Source organism: Penicillium griseofulvum (genome assembly GCF_001561935.1).
Source record: "Penicillium griseofulvum strain PG3 chromosome Unknown contig_79, whole genome shotgun sequence".
Taxonomy (NCBI): domain Eukaryota; kingdom Fungi; phylum Ascomycota; class Eurotiomycetes; order Eurotiales; family Aspergillaceae; genus Penicillium; species Penicillium griseofulvum.
Window position 1 is genome coordinate 50,909 of NW_024467420.1, and position 16,693 is coordinate 67,601.

Genomic DNA, 16,693 nt, shown 5'->3' on the forward strand with positions numbered 1-16,693 from the left:
CACTTTTATGACCCCAAAGGAATCAGGACGATCTCAGTTCCGGTTCGTGCATAGTACCGTTGGCCGAGCGTTCAGTCCATTTTCCTGGGTGTCCTGGAATCTAGTACCTACATCTCCGTTGCCCCGGATTGACAATTGAAGATGATGTTGGATTTTATGACTGAGCCTGCTAGGTTCCGATTAGCACAATACTGATGACAGTCTCCTGAAGCAGTGTCAACGAAAGAAGATCGATGGCATAGTCCTGTTTTTAAAGCCTCAGTTGTACTTTTGGTAGCTTTGATGTTTTCCAAAGGGCACAAATGCTCCGCTGCGAGCTTTTGTCTGGGCAGTGGGCCCAGTAATGTTGATTGGTTCAAAAGTCGTGAGCGAAAGAGATGCCAATCTGGAGTACGGTTAGTTGATGCGGTACAACGAGTGAATTAAGGCTGAACTCACTGTGGTATATTCAAAAGCAGTCTTTTTGTTTGGCAAAGTAGTTTGGAGGCAGAGGAATGATGAAGACCATTCTTTTTGGAGCAAGTGACTAAATATATATCCCTTTGAAATGGCATCACTTTAGGCAGACATGCTAAGGGGGAGAGCGATGTTTAGAGTTCCTAGGATTCGAACGAATAGCTATGGGCCCTTGGAACAGCTTAGTAGGCTCCTGGGAACGCCCCGCGGGCTCCCAGGAGACCATCGGGGTATTACTGTTGATTGTTTGTCATCGGCTTACAGATTACTTAGCAATGGCGCGAAAGACATGACGTTATACGCTCAGGAAAGCCTTCGGCCTGTGCGCTTATTGGCGAGAGAAGTGGTTCATCATCATCACCTGCTGACACTGATTCCTCCAGTTGCCCTGATACAGAGAAGGGTTCTAGATCTTCAAGGAAACCCATCCAATCGCCCTCGCCCTAGTATTAATCCAAAGCCCGATTAGGGAATTGCCAGGCTTGTAAGCGAAGTATTCCGAGGGGAGTTCCCAGGAGCATAGGCTGAAATGGAAAAGATAGGTCAATTGAACAGCCCCACTGTGAGCTTTTTTACTTGGAGAGGATCGAGACCGCTAAAACGAACGGTTACGTCGGCTGCGCCAGTCTTTTTTGATGGGCGATCTAAATGGGAAGGGTTGCACGTGATGGGATTAGCGTGTCGCATTTTATTGATGTAGCTTACTCAGGCCGCTCATCCCTACACTCAGTGAGCACTCAGTGAGCAAATCAGAGTGCTCAGATGATGATCAGTGAGCAGATCAGGTTGATTATGTAATGGCCCGTGATCAAGTCAGAATACTCAGGGACGTGCTCAGTTTTACTCAGTGATCAAAAAGCGGCAAGAGGTGAGCACTAAAACAGAAAGGGAAAGGTCTCGAGTGCCAGGCATTATCCGGTACATATGTATAAATAACGTACACCCGGGGCATGCTCGTTCGGGGAAAATTGTTGCCGCGGGATTACGTTATCCCGACCCACGTGACTTGATATTAATCTCGTCCGAGGCATCGAGGTCGACTCCTGTGAGATGAGATGTGTACCATTTCAGGCTCCTCGCCTAGGGCTCAGTTTTGTGGCCAACTGATTCTCTTTGTTATACCTTCCTAGCGTTATTTCACAAGAAGCCACTGTCTGACAACATCATGAGCTTGAGGCCCTCATAGGGCTTCGTCCTTGCCACAGACAATCATAGTCATCTATAACAGGTGTGGATTGATGAAAAGGTACCTACGGGTTAAAGTCCACCACAGAGTATAGAGCAAAGGTATCCAAACTGGCTTTCGGGGTTCCCAAACCCTAAACTACTAGTTAGTAGTTATTATGCCTAGACCCCAATCAAAAGAGTGCTTAATTTAGAGCAAATAGCCCATGATTTTATCATGTGTTAAGAGCTATTGATTGAAATGAACTTGCAAATTGCAGCTACGAATAAAGAACTGAACAATGAATGTTCAAATCCTCCATCCTCCCATCCTCCATGCAGCCAAGCCCTGCACCAGATGATCCACAAGCAAACACTTTCAGCTGTGACACACTACGGATAACACATGCATCCTTACATTTGTAATCCGTACAAATTTTTTTTTTTTTTGCCGTTGTAATCTGAAGCTGGTATACCATCAACAAAGCCGCATCATCAGAAATAACCTCTGCGTGATCTATATGAAAAGTCAAGTGGATTATTAGACCTCCTCATATCTGCTCTAGAATACTGGGATTTTTATGCAACTGGTCTCTTTTTTCCCGTAATCTCCCACCTCTTTCTCTTATCACTTGGCTTTCTCTTGCCTTCCCCCTTTTTCTCCACTGTTTTAAGCTGACACCAGCTAATCGAATCTCAACCTAAGCGTTGGACTCGCAAAGAAATATGGTCATTGGTATTTGCTTAGAATACTGAGAATAAAAATGTTATTTTATTTTCAGTATCCTTATTTCCACGCCTCCGGCCTTACGTCTATGACATATAGTAACCAATCCCTTTACATCCCAGAGTTGGGTAGTCTCGAGACACCCATCATAAAATCCGCCAAATTCCAATAAATCACCTCTCCAAGCAGCAGTTTCAATAGGCTAGAATCCGATGAACCGTCGTAATGTGGTTCCTCAAATTGTCCTGACGGTTGGAGGGATGGCCACAAAGAGGACAGGGAAACGCGCCCTTCTCGATGTGCAGCGTTTTGACATGGCGCACTATTGATGCCTCTTTACTGAATAGAGTAGTGCAGTCCTTCCAGTTGCATTTCCATTTCAATAAATCCCCATGGCTCCTAATACAGCAGGTATGGCATCAGCATGTTTGCGCGTCGGTGAAGCATGATATTGGTGATCTTACTCCTGATTTTCAAGACATTGTGGGTTAATATGATCCATTTTGACATGGCTCATCAGCGATTTATTATCAGGGAACATCAATTGATGTCTGCAGTTCTTCCAGTGGCATTGTAAGGTATCTTGGCAGTTCCTGGAGTGATGGTTAGCAAGACATGGATATTTTCTCATGGTAGGACTATGACGATAGATAGCTTACCCAGGGATCTGCTGGTCAAGGTACCTGTTAGATGTTGCTTGTCCCTCGGATTGAATGTCGCCCCCGTTGTATGGCTGTATGTTTATCTGTACATGTCCAGAGGGGACGGGCGCGAAAGTATGGGGATCGAAACCGGTATAGGGAATGCTCGTGTACGAGATCTCAGGGACATTGTGGCACTCGACGGTAGGGTAATTCGTTCTATTGAAAATCGGAATCTGACACAAAGGATTTGGTTGAAGGTTGTTCCATGCGGAGGATTGGTCGGTAGTTGAGACTGGATACACCCAGGACTGATCCCCGTCCTCGCGGTTACGGTTGGTGCCGTCTGAGATCAATGCATCGCTGCCAAGCTGGTTTAGGTTGGTCAAGTTGTGGTATGGATGTGTCATTGCAAATCTCGTCAACAAGGTATAGAAGGCAAATACAAAGTTAGCAGAAGGGAGGGTTAATCCTCAATATGCCGACGTCGAGTAGATATATACGTAAGTGGGAAAGGTATGTGTCTCCCCTCCCCATAGCCTCAAAAGGCGAAATAAGAAAGCGCTGTGTGGAACGAGGGCTAACATCACATCCTTTCCCGCAGTCTGCATCTAGGTTATCCACTACCATGTATATTATTAGCTGTTAGCGAAGCATTATGATACATTTGACATAGGTTCCGTAGGCACCGGGACTATTCAAAGTACAAGGAAAGCGGCACATCTCACATTATCCCCGAACCCAGGAAGTAAGATAAATGTCAACGGTGTGCTTGGACGATATAAAGTGGAGAAAACGGCTCGGGCCCAACAACCATTGCACCGGGTTCGAACTATAGGAAAATGGGCCCAATCATTTTTAAATCTGTCATCCCAAAAACCCAACACACTGGAGATCTTCAGGCCCATTTCTTTGATTGATGTGATCTCACTATATATTAATATGAGAATCAAGAGCCAAAATGACGCTCTCTCGTACAAAAGAATCTAAGCCTCATCGTAAACAGCGAGCTTCACTCGATATCTTTGAATCTAATATCATCGAGTAATCGGTGGGCCGAGTAGGGGAGATGTTCCCAAAGAAATTGACCTGTCGAAAACCCGGAAAGCACATGCAGGTTGTATTTTATCATTTCGATTTATTTTTCTTTTGGCATTAAGGCCCGGTAGAGCGGCACGGGGCTACCCAGCCTCCGCTTCCGAGACGATTTTACAGCCGAGACAGGGGATATTGGAGATTAGTTGGCTACCACTTGCTACATATGTACCAAGAAGGCTCCCGGAACCTCCGCTGCAGCCACTCATCACTAAGGTACAGCGGTCCAAGGTTGACTTACGAATAGATGCCCAACATGTGCACCTAAGAATCTAATTCCTAAAGCAACACAATTATATGTAGTTTACTTTACCTTTCTCTCAAAAAATCCGCCAATACTTCTTATGTTTCTTTTATTGAAGTTTCAATATTGAAATGTCGACCCCTAAAAGATGGTACTTTTGTGTTTTTACCCACGTTCGGTTAAAGCGCGCGGAGAAAAAAAGTGATGCCTGGCAAGCAAGGGGAGTGTCAGGAACACGAGGTCAACCCTATCCCTTTTTCTCCCGGGTTTCGATGGAAAATTCTCAGCTTCCAATTATTTGCCCGGCAATCGTCTATTTAATTTCAGAAACCTGGAGGAGTTTGAAGCATCTTAGAAGGTTACGTGACCTATGTTGGCTCTATGTAGTTATAGCATCGTCATATAGTTTTCTCCCTCCTTCCACGCACTAGATTCTTATACCCTACATGTGTATAGCCCCTCCAGTATATACTCTCAATCCAGGGTATCCAGCTTCTACTTGTTGTGCACTCACGCTTTTGCTCGTCTGGGTGACACCATCCAACATTGTTTCAGCATAAGCCATACTGGTTAGTTAGATAGATTGTACTCTGTAGCTAGGTGGCTACATTTAGTAAAATCTGCTGGCACTGTTAGATCACTGTTGACATGCAACATAGTAGTCTAACTGCATTTTTCTACTATCTTTCTACTGAATTTGTTCGGTAAACTTTTTAGAATTAACTTATATTGACACAATAATGGTAAGTTATATTTTGTGCAAACGAGGATATATGACCGTGGCCCAACTGAGAGGGTCTTGTCGTCTAATTACTTTAATTTTAATATCATAAAACTATATGAAGAACTAAGTTAGAGCTCATATTGTATATTTATAGTCTCTCGTGTTCTATAAATCCGCTGGCCTAACCCGACACCTGCCTGATGGGAGTACCATGGCCATGATATTGAATCCCTAGTTGCTCCATCCATATACCTTGACAGAGTTGATCAACCAATACGCATCTGAATATGCCGATGGGTTTTTCGCCACATATTCCTTACAGGTAGCAGCCTTTGAACTACACTGGGACGGCCACGCGCTTCCACTGTCGTATGTTAGCACAGCTCTTAATGACTCAAAAGATAGTGTATCTTACGCCCAGCCACAAAGGTTTATGTTGAATATAATGTCGTTGCTTTTGAAGTGAGAAGCGAAGTCACAGCCTGAGGCCTCGAACCGGGTCAACGGCGTGCCCCAAGTGGGTGGTTTTGGAGCCCCTGCCGTGATGTCCGCCGGGATTTTACCGCGGGGAAAGAACCAGACCGAGATGGCGCTCGTTGTCCATTGCGTTGCGTACACGCCGCCGTTTATTGCGTTGAAGCCGTCTCCATAAGCCTGGGTATTTGTCGTCGTCTGGGAGCAGCCGCCAGCGGAGGTACTGCTGTCACAATCAGGATCGGTGAGAACTGAGCCAGCTGCTGAGCCAGTATTTGTGACGGTGCAATCCTTTCCAGAGTGTAGGCTGACAATGTTTGTTTTCTGCATGTTGACACCTTCGATAATATCGATCTCACCGCTGTTGGGCCAATCCGGACCACTGGTCCAGTAGGCCGGCCAGACGCCACAAGAATTACCTGGCATGTGGGCGATGTCAGCGATGAAGACCCCGTTGGTCCATACTTTCTTCGAGATAAGCCTAACGGATTGTCGACCGCCAGTCGTGTTTTCGGTTGTATTATCAACGCTTAAGTAAACCTTGCCATCCCGGACACCGGCTAGGGATTTCGCCTCTGCAGTTGCAGCATCCACGTATTGTGCAAACCCGCCAGATCCAGTACCGGTTCGAAATTCAAACCCGTCAAAAAAGTTCTTGGCGTCGTACGAATCGGACAACGCGTATTTGGCTGCGGCCAGATTTGATAACGCAAGCGTAGCAGCGCCAACAAGGGTAGGAAGTCGGACCATCCTTGAGATTTTTGACTAGATAGGAAGGATGGAGGCAAGAGTTATAAGAGAATGGGTAACGTCAACCACCAGTGCAGTAACCCTTGCTTATATACCTTTGAGAAGTTAGTGCGGTCTTGATTGCCATCATAGCAAGACAGATGATATTGTCCTGTATGTGCACATGCAATTGGTGAACTTGCATGCCATATGCCACTTTCGTTACGTGCTTCGTAAAATGCGGAGTCCTCCTGTTGAATCTTTCTATAGTTAGAGCTTTATCAGTTAGGAGCGGGGTATGTAACAGGAAAGGATAGATTAAATCCCCGCATTATATTACATGCCGAGTGAAGCCAGTGTTACATTGTAGCAGAATATAGATAGGGATAGTGTCTATCAGTGGGTCTACTTACTCCGTTCGTTCACTCAGCGATCGATATGCGTCATTATAAACGTGGGGTTGCGAAATATGCCGAACTGTATGAACTATACTTAACTTTATACGTATAGATGTGTAAGTTTGAGCTAGTAACTAGCTCCGGCTATCGGTGACCCATAACTAAAGGGGATTAGCGCAATATATGATGTTTATCATTCTATATTATCTATACCACGTTCAGTAAGAGAACGACATGAAGGCTAAAATCGCGACATGATTCGTAGGAGATTAGTAAACTATCAGCTTTTAGTTTGAATCAGTGCAACCTTGCATATACAACGGTGCAATCCTATGTGTTCCTGCATCACGACATCGCTGTAAAGATATATTAAACCCTGCTGATCCTAGGAAATTTATATAAATCATGTGCCTGTAGTCCCAGAAGGACCATCGCTTTTCATCCATTCGAATCGTGATGAGGTTCTTTGCTTTCCTCTCCTTGGTTGGCCACGTGGCGGCCTTATGGCCTGTCCCTCAATCTTTCACCAACGGAACTTCTACTGTTTGGATTGCGGAGGACTTCAAGGTCTTCTACAATAACCAGGATGTAGGTGTTTATAGAACAACACTCCTTTTCGTCTGATATCACGAAGCTAACAATGATCTTCAATCTAGCTCCCACAACCCAAACCGGGAACAAAAACAATCTCAAGCTTAGAGATTATCGCAGACGCTGTGCAGAGGACTCGAGACTCTATCTTCACAAGTAGTATTGTTCCGTGGAAGTTCCATCCACGCAATGAGCTGGATAAATTTGAACCCCCCGCGACTGGCAGTTCAAAGACGTATATACGGAAATTACAGATCACCCAGACGACAAAAGACAACAAATCAACATTCAAGCCCCTCGCAGGCGCAGTTGATGAGACCTATAACTTAACTATTGGGACCGATGGCGAAGCAGCCATCTCGGCAGTATCGTCTACTGGTGTTCTCCGCGCCCTCGAGACTTTCACACAATTATTCTATGCGCACTCAGTCAAAGGCGCTGGGGTGTATTCCAATCTTGCCCCTGTCAAAATCAGCGACTGGCCAAAGTTCAGCCATCGAGGCTTGGACTTGGATGTTTCCAGAAACTGGTACCCCAAAGAGCACATCCTCCGGACAATTGATGCCCTTTCTTGGAACAAATTCAATCGTTTCCACATCCATATGACCGATTCACAGGCCTGGCCCCTGGATGTTCCCACACTACCAGAGCTATCTCAAAAAGGCGCGTATCATGCTGGGCTATCCTATACGCCTGGAGATGTCGAAGAAATCCAGATCTACGGTATCTACCGTGGTGTCGAAGTTATCATCGAGATAGATATTCCTGGTCACACCACAGCCATTGGTTTTGCATACCCAGATCTAATCACCGCATTCCGTCAGCAGTCATGGCATGATTATTGCTCTGAACCCCCTTGCGGACAGCTCAAGCTTAACTCCACGCCGGTCTACGACTTTGTGAACAAACTATTCGATGACGTGCTGCCCAGAGTCTCTCCATATTCTGCATATTTCCACACCGGCGGGGATGAGATTGACGCTAGGGATTACCTTCTGGATGACACTGTCAACTCCGAGGACGTCGCAGTCATCACCCCGTTACTTCAAAAGTTCGTCGACCACAGTCATGACTTGGTCAGGAAAGAAGGCCTTGTACCAATTATTTGGCAGGAGTTGCTTCTCACATGGAATCTCACCATTGGCAAGGATGTCATAGTTCAGACCTGGGATGGTGCTAAATCCCTTGATGAGGTAACTTCGCAAGGGCACAAAGCTCTCTTCGGAGATACAGGCAGCTGGGTTTGTGAACGGTCCACGTAAACTTTTTTTTTTCAATTGCTAACAATATCTAGTACCTCGCCTGTGGTCACGGGAAATGGTTCAACTACGAGAACGCCGACATCAAAGAGAACTACCCGTATGCTGACTTTTGTTCGCCCATTAACAATTGGCGTGTGGTGTGGGAATATGACCCAACTGCTTCTTTGTCTGCTGAGCAGGCTAAGTTGGTTATTGGAGGCGAGATTCATCTCTTTAGCGAGCAGAGTGACCCATCAAACCTGGATCCGATGGTCTGGCCACGATCGTGTGCCGCGGGAGAAAATATGTGGTCTGGGCGGAAGACTCAAAGTGGGCAAACTAGGAGTCAAATTGATGCAGCTGTGCGATTGTCTGATATGAGAGAAAGGATGGTGTTGCGGGGAATCAAGCTTGCACCGGTTCAGATGGCGTGGTGTACACAGTATGGTGGTGACTGCACGTGGTGAGTTTTGAGCTTCCAAGGTCGGTGCCACTAATTCCTTCATACAAGGTGTATCTATAAGAGAGATTTTGATATTTCTATTGTGTCCATATACAGATAAAAATTCAAGGATCTTCTGAATATCGATCATTGGCGTTGATATGTTGGACGGAGTAGATAGGGCTAATATAGATGGGTTCACGTGATTATATTATATAATACATCCAGGAAAAGCGGCAAGAGTTGAGTTCTAAATTGGAAAGACAAAAAGTTGCAGAAAACCAGAGATGTACACAATGACATAGATTCCAGTGATCTTGGGCTGATCCCAGAGATGATCTACTGGGATACTACGAGCATATTTAAAATATGTTCCCGTCTCATGAAGTATCGATATTAGCCCAATAGTACACTAGCATATTGGCAATACCCCCTCTCGAACTCCTTGGCCTGTTTCTATTAAATCCTTGGGTAAAAAGCAAAGTATCACAGAAATTGGGAACACATAGAGTTGTTTCACGTCAAAGTGGTGTACGGAGTAAACGTGTAGCATGTAAACAATACCCAGTCACGCCGGGGCTAGATTGCCTCCTGAGCCACCGCTTCTTTAAACTCCCCGCCCTCGTCAACTCCTCCCTCATCTTTCTTCCCCCCTCACCCCATCTCCCCTGAAAAGTCCCTTGGGAGTTCGAGTCAAGATGGATCCCAACAATAACAACCGTAACAACGTGAATTACGGCTACGACCGTAACTACAATGCCAACAACCGCGCCTATCCCACTACCCCCTCCGCTTTCCCCCAGCCCATCTATCAGACTCAGGGGGCCCAGGAATATGTCGACCCCTCCAATCCAGCTTACGCCCCGGGCTATTTTATGCCCAACAATTACCCACCCCAGCAGGTACAGCCGCAATATGTCCAGCAGCAACAGCAACAACAGCAGCAGCAGTACGCGCAACAGCAAGCGTTGCAATCCCCCCAGCCCGCGTACCAAGCACGCCCAGGCTACCCGGACGGCACCAATGGTCTGATCCAGCAATTCTCCAACCAGGACCTGAACGCGAACCGTGCAGGGTTCTTCAATAATCGGGCTGGCTCCCCAGCCCAGCGGCCTCGCACCGCCGGTGGCTCCCCTGCTCAAACACAGGCCCAAGCATCACACTTGATCCCCCCCGTGCCCCGCAGCCCTCGCCCACCCGCCGAGAATGAAGAGTTGCAGCGCTTCCCCGATCGGTACTCCGAGAATGTGCACAAGCGAGGCAAGGCGGCAAAGGAGCTGGTGACTGTGTTCTTCCACGAGAATATCGAACGGGCCCGTGACCGTAACATGCGGTAAGTACCCATGTCCCAAATTGAACCTTGAAATCTTCATCCAGACTTGTGGCTTATCCTATGATGTTTCCCCTACAGATCGGCGGAACTTGACAAAACAATCCGTGAACCCAGTATCCCCGTCGAAAAGAAGCGCCAGGATGCCGACGTGATTTCCAAGAGAGAGTCCGATTTCCTTCGATTCCTGCGCACAAAGGAGGCACCGACGAACTTCCAGACTATCAAGATTATCGGAAAAGGTGCTTTCGGTGAGGTCAAGCTCGTGCAGCGCAAGACTGATGGCAAGATTTACGCCCTCAAGTCGTTGATCAAGACGGAAATGTTCAAGAAGGATCAATTAGCCCACGTCCGTGCCGAGCGTGATATTCTGGCGGATTCAAAGGATAACCCTTGGCTTGTGAAGCTTCACGCATCGTTCCAGGATTCTGCGTACCTTTACCTGCTGATGGAGTTTTTGCCTGGTGGTGATTTGATGACCATGTTGATCAAGTACGAGATCTTCTCTGAGGACATTACACGGTTCTACATGGCTGAAGTCGTGATGGCGATCGAAGCTGTACACAAGCTTGGTTTCCTTCATCGGTAAGTGATACTTGGTTTTGGTTGCGAGTTGAGACATTGGCATGCGCATCTTCTTCTCTCCAATGAAGAATAAGCTGCATATGTCAACATACCAGACAAATCCATACTAATGAAGCTTTCTTCGACAGTGACATCAAACCCGACAACATCTTGCTTGACCGGGGTGGTCACGTCAAACTGACTGACTTCGGTCTGTCGACCGGTGGCAAGAAGACTCACGACAACGCTTATTACCAAAACCTCCTCAAGAACTCTACTTCCAAGGATCGGAACCGCAACTCTGGATACTTCAATGATGCCATCAATCTGACAGTATCCAACCGTGGTCAGATCAATACCTGGCGAAAGTCTCGTCGTGCCATGGCCTATTCCACAGTTGGAACTCCAGATTATATTGCTCCTGAGATCTTCAACGGTCAAGGCTATACTTATCTCTGCGATTGGTGGTCTGTCGGTGCTATCATGTTTGAATGTCTCGTGGGCTGGCCTCCGTTCTGTGCTGAAGACACCAATGACACCTACCGGAAAATTGTCAATTGGAGAGAGTGCTTGTACTTCCCTGATGAACTGGTTCTTGGGCGTGACTCTGAGGCGCTGATCCGAAGGTAAGTTCTGATCTATCTGTCCAAAATCTAAGAGTATCACCCGCTAACTAAATTCTCTAGTTTCTTGTGTGACCCGGATCACCGTATCGGCAGCGAAGGTGGTCAGCACGGAGGCGCGACACAGATCAAAAACCACCCCTTCTTCAGGGGTGTTGTTTGGGAGCAACTGCGCAGCATCCGTGCTCCCTTCGAGCCGCGCCTCAGCTCGAACATTGATGTGTCATACTTCCCTATTGATGAAATTCCCCAGGAGGATACCAGCGCAATCCACCGCGCCCAGGCCCGAGCCATGCCGGACTCGCAGGAAGCCGAGATGAGTTTGCCATTCATTGGCTATACCTATAAGGCGTTCAATGCCTTCCAAACCAGTTAGGTTTGTTCCGAGACTGATCGATTCCAGGAGACAATGGAAGCAAGCAGGGCTTCATCCTTTGTTTCTCAATGGTATTCTTTTGTCGGTCAGAAAAATGGCTCGGTTTTGTTTCCACCTCGTCACACATTATCATTGAGCATATCAGCGCGATACTGTTTTCCTAAATCATGACCATCTTCAGTTTCACTTGTTGATACATATGTATCTAACGCCTTGCATCTTTCTCAAGTTGATACACACTACCTGTCACCGGAAAGACTCAGCTGATTTAGGATAGTCAGGATATTACCCTAAAATAAAATGCACTTGTCTTTTCTGACTATATCTGCCCTTCTCAGAACAAATGATCTTTATAAACTAGGTGGGTTCACAGTCAAATACGCTTCAGCCTGTAAAATAGAGAAGACTGCATGTTTGTACCTCGGTCATAAGCAATGTAGCTAGTTGCCCAACCTTGGAATGCTATGACTACTATTCTGTGGACAAGATCTCTCGGTTAGCTACGTAATAGAAAGGACCTGAGAAACGTTGTAAGTATTGTTAGTGGCATCTCTGTGCCAGATCAATTGAGTTTCACTTGTAATAAAAGGGGTGTCGCTTGAGAATCCGATAAAAAATGAGTAGCAACATGGAACAACCCCGAAACGCCTATCCTGATTCCCGCCCAAAGACATCCATCAACTGGTGATACATGTCCGAAAGAAAAGCATAACAATGCAGATAAACGAGCACACAGGGAATCAAAGCTGAGTAAAAAAACTTAAGTTTAAGTCTGCGAGGGGGCCAGACCAGGCACGCCACTAAAGATCTCTTCACGTTCAGTCTTAAACATGACTTGGATCCAGAATTCTTTACTGTCCTCGTCGAACCAAGTCCAGTAGCGGTCGTCACGTCGGTCAATCTCTCTGGCCTGCAGCTTGAACCCACAGTTCTGGTAGGGCTCGGCAGCAACAATCATGTACTGGTAGTTATTGTCGGGGGTCTCAACCTGCTGCTCGAAGGCCGACATGAAACGAACGCGGGGAGTAACACCAGGAGTGATCTCTTGGTACTGAAGTTGGAAGAGCAAGCCCTGCTGGCGGGTAAGAGGGTCGCGGATCTTGGTAATCTTGTAGCCGGGACGACCGATCTTGATCAATTGCTTCTTAACCTGCACACCTGCGACGCCAGGAGTAGAGGATGCATCCTGGTTTTTGTTTTCGCGTGCCTCGCGGGCAGCACGTCGCGCAAGGTTGGTCTGGTGCTTGCGACCCTGGGTGTGGGCGAGATACGAGCCGTCGTTCTGGTGAACGGTCAAGCAGAGACGACATTCGAAGGTTCCGAGATGGTTTCTGAAGATGTAAGGATCTTTCTCAACGTCCATTGTCTCCATTGCGAGCTTGCGTAGACGTTCGCGTCGGTCAGCGTTCGTGGCGGACTTGGAGGCGACCCCACCCCCGCCGAATTTGGAACCTGCTCTGTTCTACGGTATGCGTTAGCTTTCCCAAATCCATTACAAAAGATATAGCATCATCCCAACACATTATTTACATACCTGGTAATCCATCTTGTCGACGCTGTAGATAAAAGAAAGTCAAGATTGGAAGTGTGGGCCCGAGCTACTTATTCCTGTATTTTGCAAAGGCGGTCGGTCTCTTACAAGGCGGTCTCAGCAAGGCGGTCTCTACAGTGACCGCCTTCGAGACCGCCTTCCTATCATATCAACCTAGCACTCTGGCAATCGTTACTATAGCTGGGCCTTGGTGCGAAATACCTATTGCATAACTAGATATTCGTGCATTGGCAGCATTATGTAGTGATTCTCTCATTCTATAGTTAATCCCAGGTTCTTTTAGCATTCCAAGTTGTGAGGGAAACATATCAGGACCTCCGAAGTATTGGGCCATATCCGCATAGACCGCCTTCCTAATAGATATACTTTACATGCGACAACATCAATTGATGTCCATTCACCAGCTTGTTTTGTGAGAACAGTTTTGAAGAATGAATTGCAAGCTCTATTGAAGCTTGATATGCTATGTCTTGAGTGGCTTATGTGATTTTTTCTTATACAGAATGCCTCTGTCTGGCCTTCAGCCATTAGTCCAATGTATGAGCCCAGGCCTGAAATGCCGTTGATTATATAAGCTGGCTATTTGGGCAATATCATGGATCACAGTACGAAGTAACACACACCAAGACATTTGAACAAATGACCTGTTGGGTCTGGCTCAAGCTATGAGTGTCCCAGCAGTAGGCCAACGTCGGTCGTTTGATGGTCACTTGAGTACTATTCGCTATGTGGGCACTGTTCAAGGGACCACAGGTGACTGGTTGGGTGTTGAATGGGACGATGCAAGTCGAGGCAAGCACTCAGGAGAGCATAAAGGCATCAGATACTTCTCATGTATAAATATCTTCATTTTCAAATCAGAACTCTTACTAACCTGGCTTCAGGCAAAAGCAAACATCCCACGGCGGGGTCTTTCGTTCGCCCCTCCAGGCCTTCAGACCGACCCCTGAGCTTTCTAGAAGCCCTGCGGGAGAAGTATGCTTCTGAGTCTGAGCATAGCCTTGTCCAAAATGCCTCGATTAGTGGAGCAATACTTCGAGGACAGCCAATTGAGATTAGCGGCAAAGTTGTTGAAGAAGTTGGCTTCGACAAAATTCGGAAACAGCTCGCTGAGCTCCAAGAGTTACGCATTGTGTTGCTTGATGGCCTACGTATTACCGGTGTCCTTGCTTCCTACGACCAGGATCAAGACGGACACAGCGAGGCAGCGGCAAAGATCGGAGAAACTTGTCCCAAAATCACAGAACTTGATCTCAGTCGAAGCCTGTTAAGCCGATGGCGCGATGTTTGGGATATTTGCAATCAGCTCAAGCACTTAAAACGGCTGAGGTTAAAGTACGTCTCAAAATTCGGTCAACATGTCAATACTAGAGCTGACTATATAATAGCGGGAACCGGTTTCAAGCTTTGGAGGATGACCTAGCCTTCAGGGGGATCACTGAGCTACATCTAGAAGAAACCCTGCTTACCTGGGATGAAGTATGTGGTGTATTCATCACAGATAATCTTGAACAAAGCTGACTTCGGGACATAGATTGCTGCCATTGCATATCGATTCCCTGGCCTGACATCTCTCACAGCATCTGCAAACCAGCTCTCAGAGATAACCTGTCCACTCCCTAACACCATCACAACATTAACCCTCGAGCACAATGAGATCACCTCAATATCAGCTCTTCGACATCTCGCCGCACTTCCAAAACTGGAGCACCTCTCCGTTCGCGGGAACAACATCAGCACCGTGAACCAAAACACCACAGATACATCCCTAGACTTCCAATTCCCGCCAACTCTCCGCTCCCTCGATATATCCCGAAACAAAATCACCTCCTGGACCATCCTCAACAAACTCCCTACAGTCTTCCCAGGCCTAACCACCCTCCGAATCACCGCCAATCCCCTCTTCGACCAATCACCCCTCCCACCCTCCATAACAGAAGCCTCCAAACCAATGACCGTCGACGAAGCATTCATGCTAACCCTATCTCGCTTCCCACCCACCCTCACCATCCTAAACTATAGCACCATCTCACCACAAGACCGCTCAAATGCAGAGATGTACTACCTATCTCTCATCGGCAAAGAACTCTCCGCCACAACCGAAGCAGAAGAACCCGCCATTCTAGCCACACACCCGCGGTACAGCGAACTGTGCGAGCTATACGTCGAGCCGACTATCACAAGAGCAATTGTGTCGGATTCAGGCGCGAGAGTCATCCATCCGCGGTCCGTAGCAGCGCGACTGGTCAAGATGGCGTTCCGTCTGTCAGACGACGAATCCAAGATTCATGTCAAGGAAATTCCTGGCTCGTTTGATACATACCAGGTCAAGGCGCTGGTGTCGCGGCTTTTCGGACTACCGGCGTTTGGGTTCCGGCTAGTCTGGGAAACTGATGAGTGGGATCCTGTGGAGAAGGAAGCTGGAGATGCGGCTGTTGAATATGATGAGGATAGTGAGGATGAGGGTCGGCCTGTTATTGGCTCTGGGGCTGAGACAACGGCTGACGGTCCTGATAAGAGCCGGTTCATGCGTAGGGAGGTAGAGCTGGTTGATTCGACGAGAGATGTTGGGTTCCTGTTTCAGAATGAAGTTGGTGAGGTTAGGATTCGGGTTGAGATTCCTGATTTTGCGCGACGGGGTGATACTTCGAGTTGATACTCATTCTACTCCTAAGACCATTCTATCAAGATTTGTCAATTTCTCTGGTTATACATAGGAAGTCGTCTGTATGGTTTGGACTGCACACAATACAGATTATTGTGCATTATAGAGTAATAAACCAGGCATGTCTACTCCGTGCTATTATTACCCTTGGGGATATTGAGAGAATCCGAGTTCTCGCTAGAATATTGCTCAAAATTGGGTGCAGATTAGTACAGTACTGCCGAGGTCAGTTTTACTGATCGAAAACCAGAGAGGTAAAGGCACTACGGAAAAGAAAACGATTTCGGGTGACGGAAATTATCCGGTCTATATGTACACAAGACAGGTGGCAACATAATAATTCCACATGTTCGGGGGGGAAGAAAAGGCCAAAACGCCGTAGTGCTTTGCTCGCTCACTGCCCAGTCCCTTGAACCCCCCAATAGAAACAAAAAGAAATGTAAACAGGTAGAGAATTGAGATCATATCATTCAGAGCAAAAGAAACATAACGCCTGACCATGATGCTTTTGTTTTGTCGACCGCAAAAGAACAAGATGAAAACCCCGTGAGGACGCAGGATCGAGAGGGTGTAATGGCCCTTGGTTAGGAACTCATTATGCAAGGAGTAATGAAAGAGTATGAGGGGCAGTGCTCGGAAGCGATGCAAGAGAGCTGA

General features: G+C 47.0%; 5 protein-coding genes across 5 annotated transcripts; 3 read left to right on the forward strand and 2 right to left on the reverse strand.

The window, feature by feature from the left end:
- Positions 1–5,282: 5,282 nt before the first annotated feature.
- PGRI_000130 (glycoside hydrolase family 16 protein) lies at positions 5,283–6,275 on the reverse strand (the record flags this gene model as incomplete). The annotated part of the gene is made up of 2 exons (XM_040787726.1): positions 5,283–5,415; positions 5,467–6,275. The coding sequence occupies 2 exons, from the start codon at positions 6,273–6,275 to the stop codon at positions 5,283–5,285; spliced, it is 942 nt and encodes a 313-aa protein (XP_040651498.1).
- An 833-nt stretch (positions 6,276–7,108) lies between these two features.
- On the forward strand, positions 7,109–8,951 carry PGRI_000140 (beta-N-acetylhexosaminidase; the record flags this gene model as incomplete). The annotated part of the gene is made up of 3 exons (XM_040787727.1): positions 7,109–7,240; positions 7,309–8,484; positions 8,538–8,951. 3 exons carry the CDS (start codon positions 7,109–7,111, stop codon positions 8,949–8,951), a joined length of 1,722 nt encoding a protein of 573 aa, XP_040651499.1.
- A 673-nt stretch (positions 8,952–9,624) lies between these two features.
- Positions 9,625–11,819, forward strand: PGRI_000150 (serine/threonine protein kinase CBK1; the record flags this gene model as incomplete). The annotated part of the gene is made up of 4 exons (XM_040787728.1): positions 9,625–10,259; positions 10,338–10,841; positions 10,970–11,446; positions 11,507–11,819. 4 exons carry the CDS (start codon positions 9,625–9,627, stop codon positions 11,817–11,819), a joined length of 1,929 nt encoding a protein of 642 aa, XP_040651500.1.
- A 766-nt stretch (positions 11,820–12,585) lies between these two features.
- PGRI_000160 (spliceosome assembly protein PRP11) lies at positions 12,586–13,365 on the reverse strand (the record flags this gene model as incomplete). Its single annotated transcript, XM_040787729.1, has 2 exons — positions 12,586–13,281; positions 13,354–13,365. The coding sequence occupies 2 exons, from the start codon at positions 13,363–13,365 to the stop codon at positions 12,586–12,588; spliced, it is 708 nt and encodes a 235-aa protein (XP_040651501.1).
- Positions 13,366–14,036: 671 nt separating this feature from the next.
- Positions 14,037–16,027, forward strand: PGRI_000170 (uncharacterized protein; the record flags this gene model as incomplete). Its single annotated transcript, XM_040787730.1, has 4 exons — positions 14,037–14,205; positions 14,256–14,706; positions 14,760–14,850; positions 14,906–16,027. The coding sequence occupies 4 exons, from the start codon at positions 14,037–14,039 to the stop codon at positions 16,025–16,027; spliced, it is 1,833 nt and encodes a 610-aa protein (XP_040651502.1).
- Between the last annotated feature and the right edge of the window lie 666 nt (positions 16,028–16,693).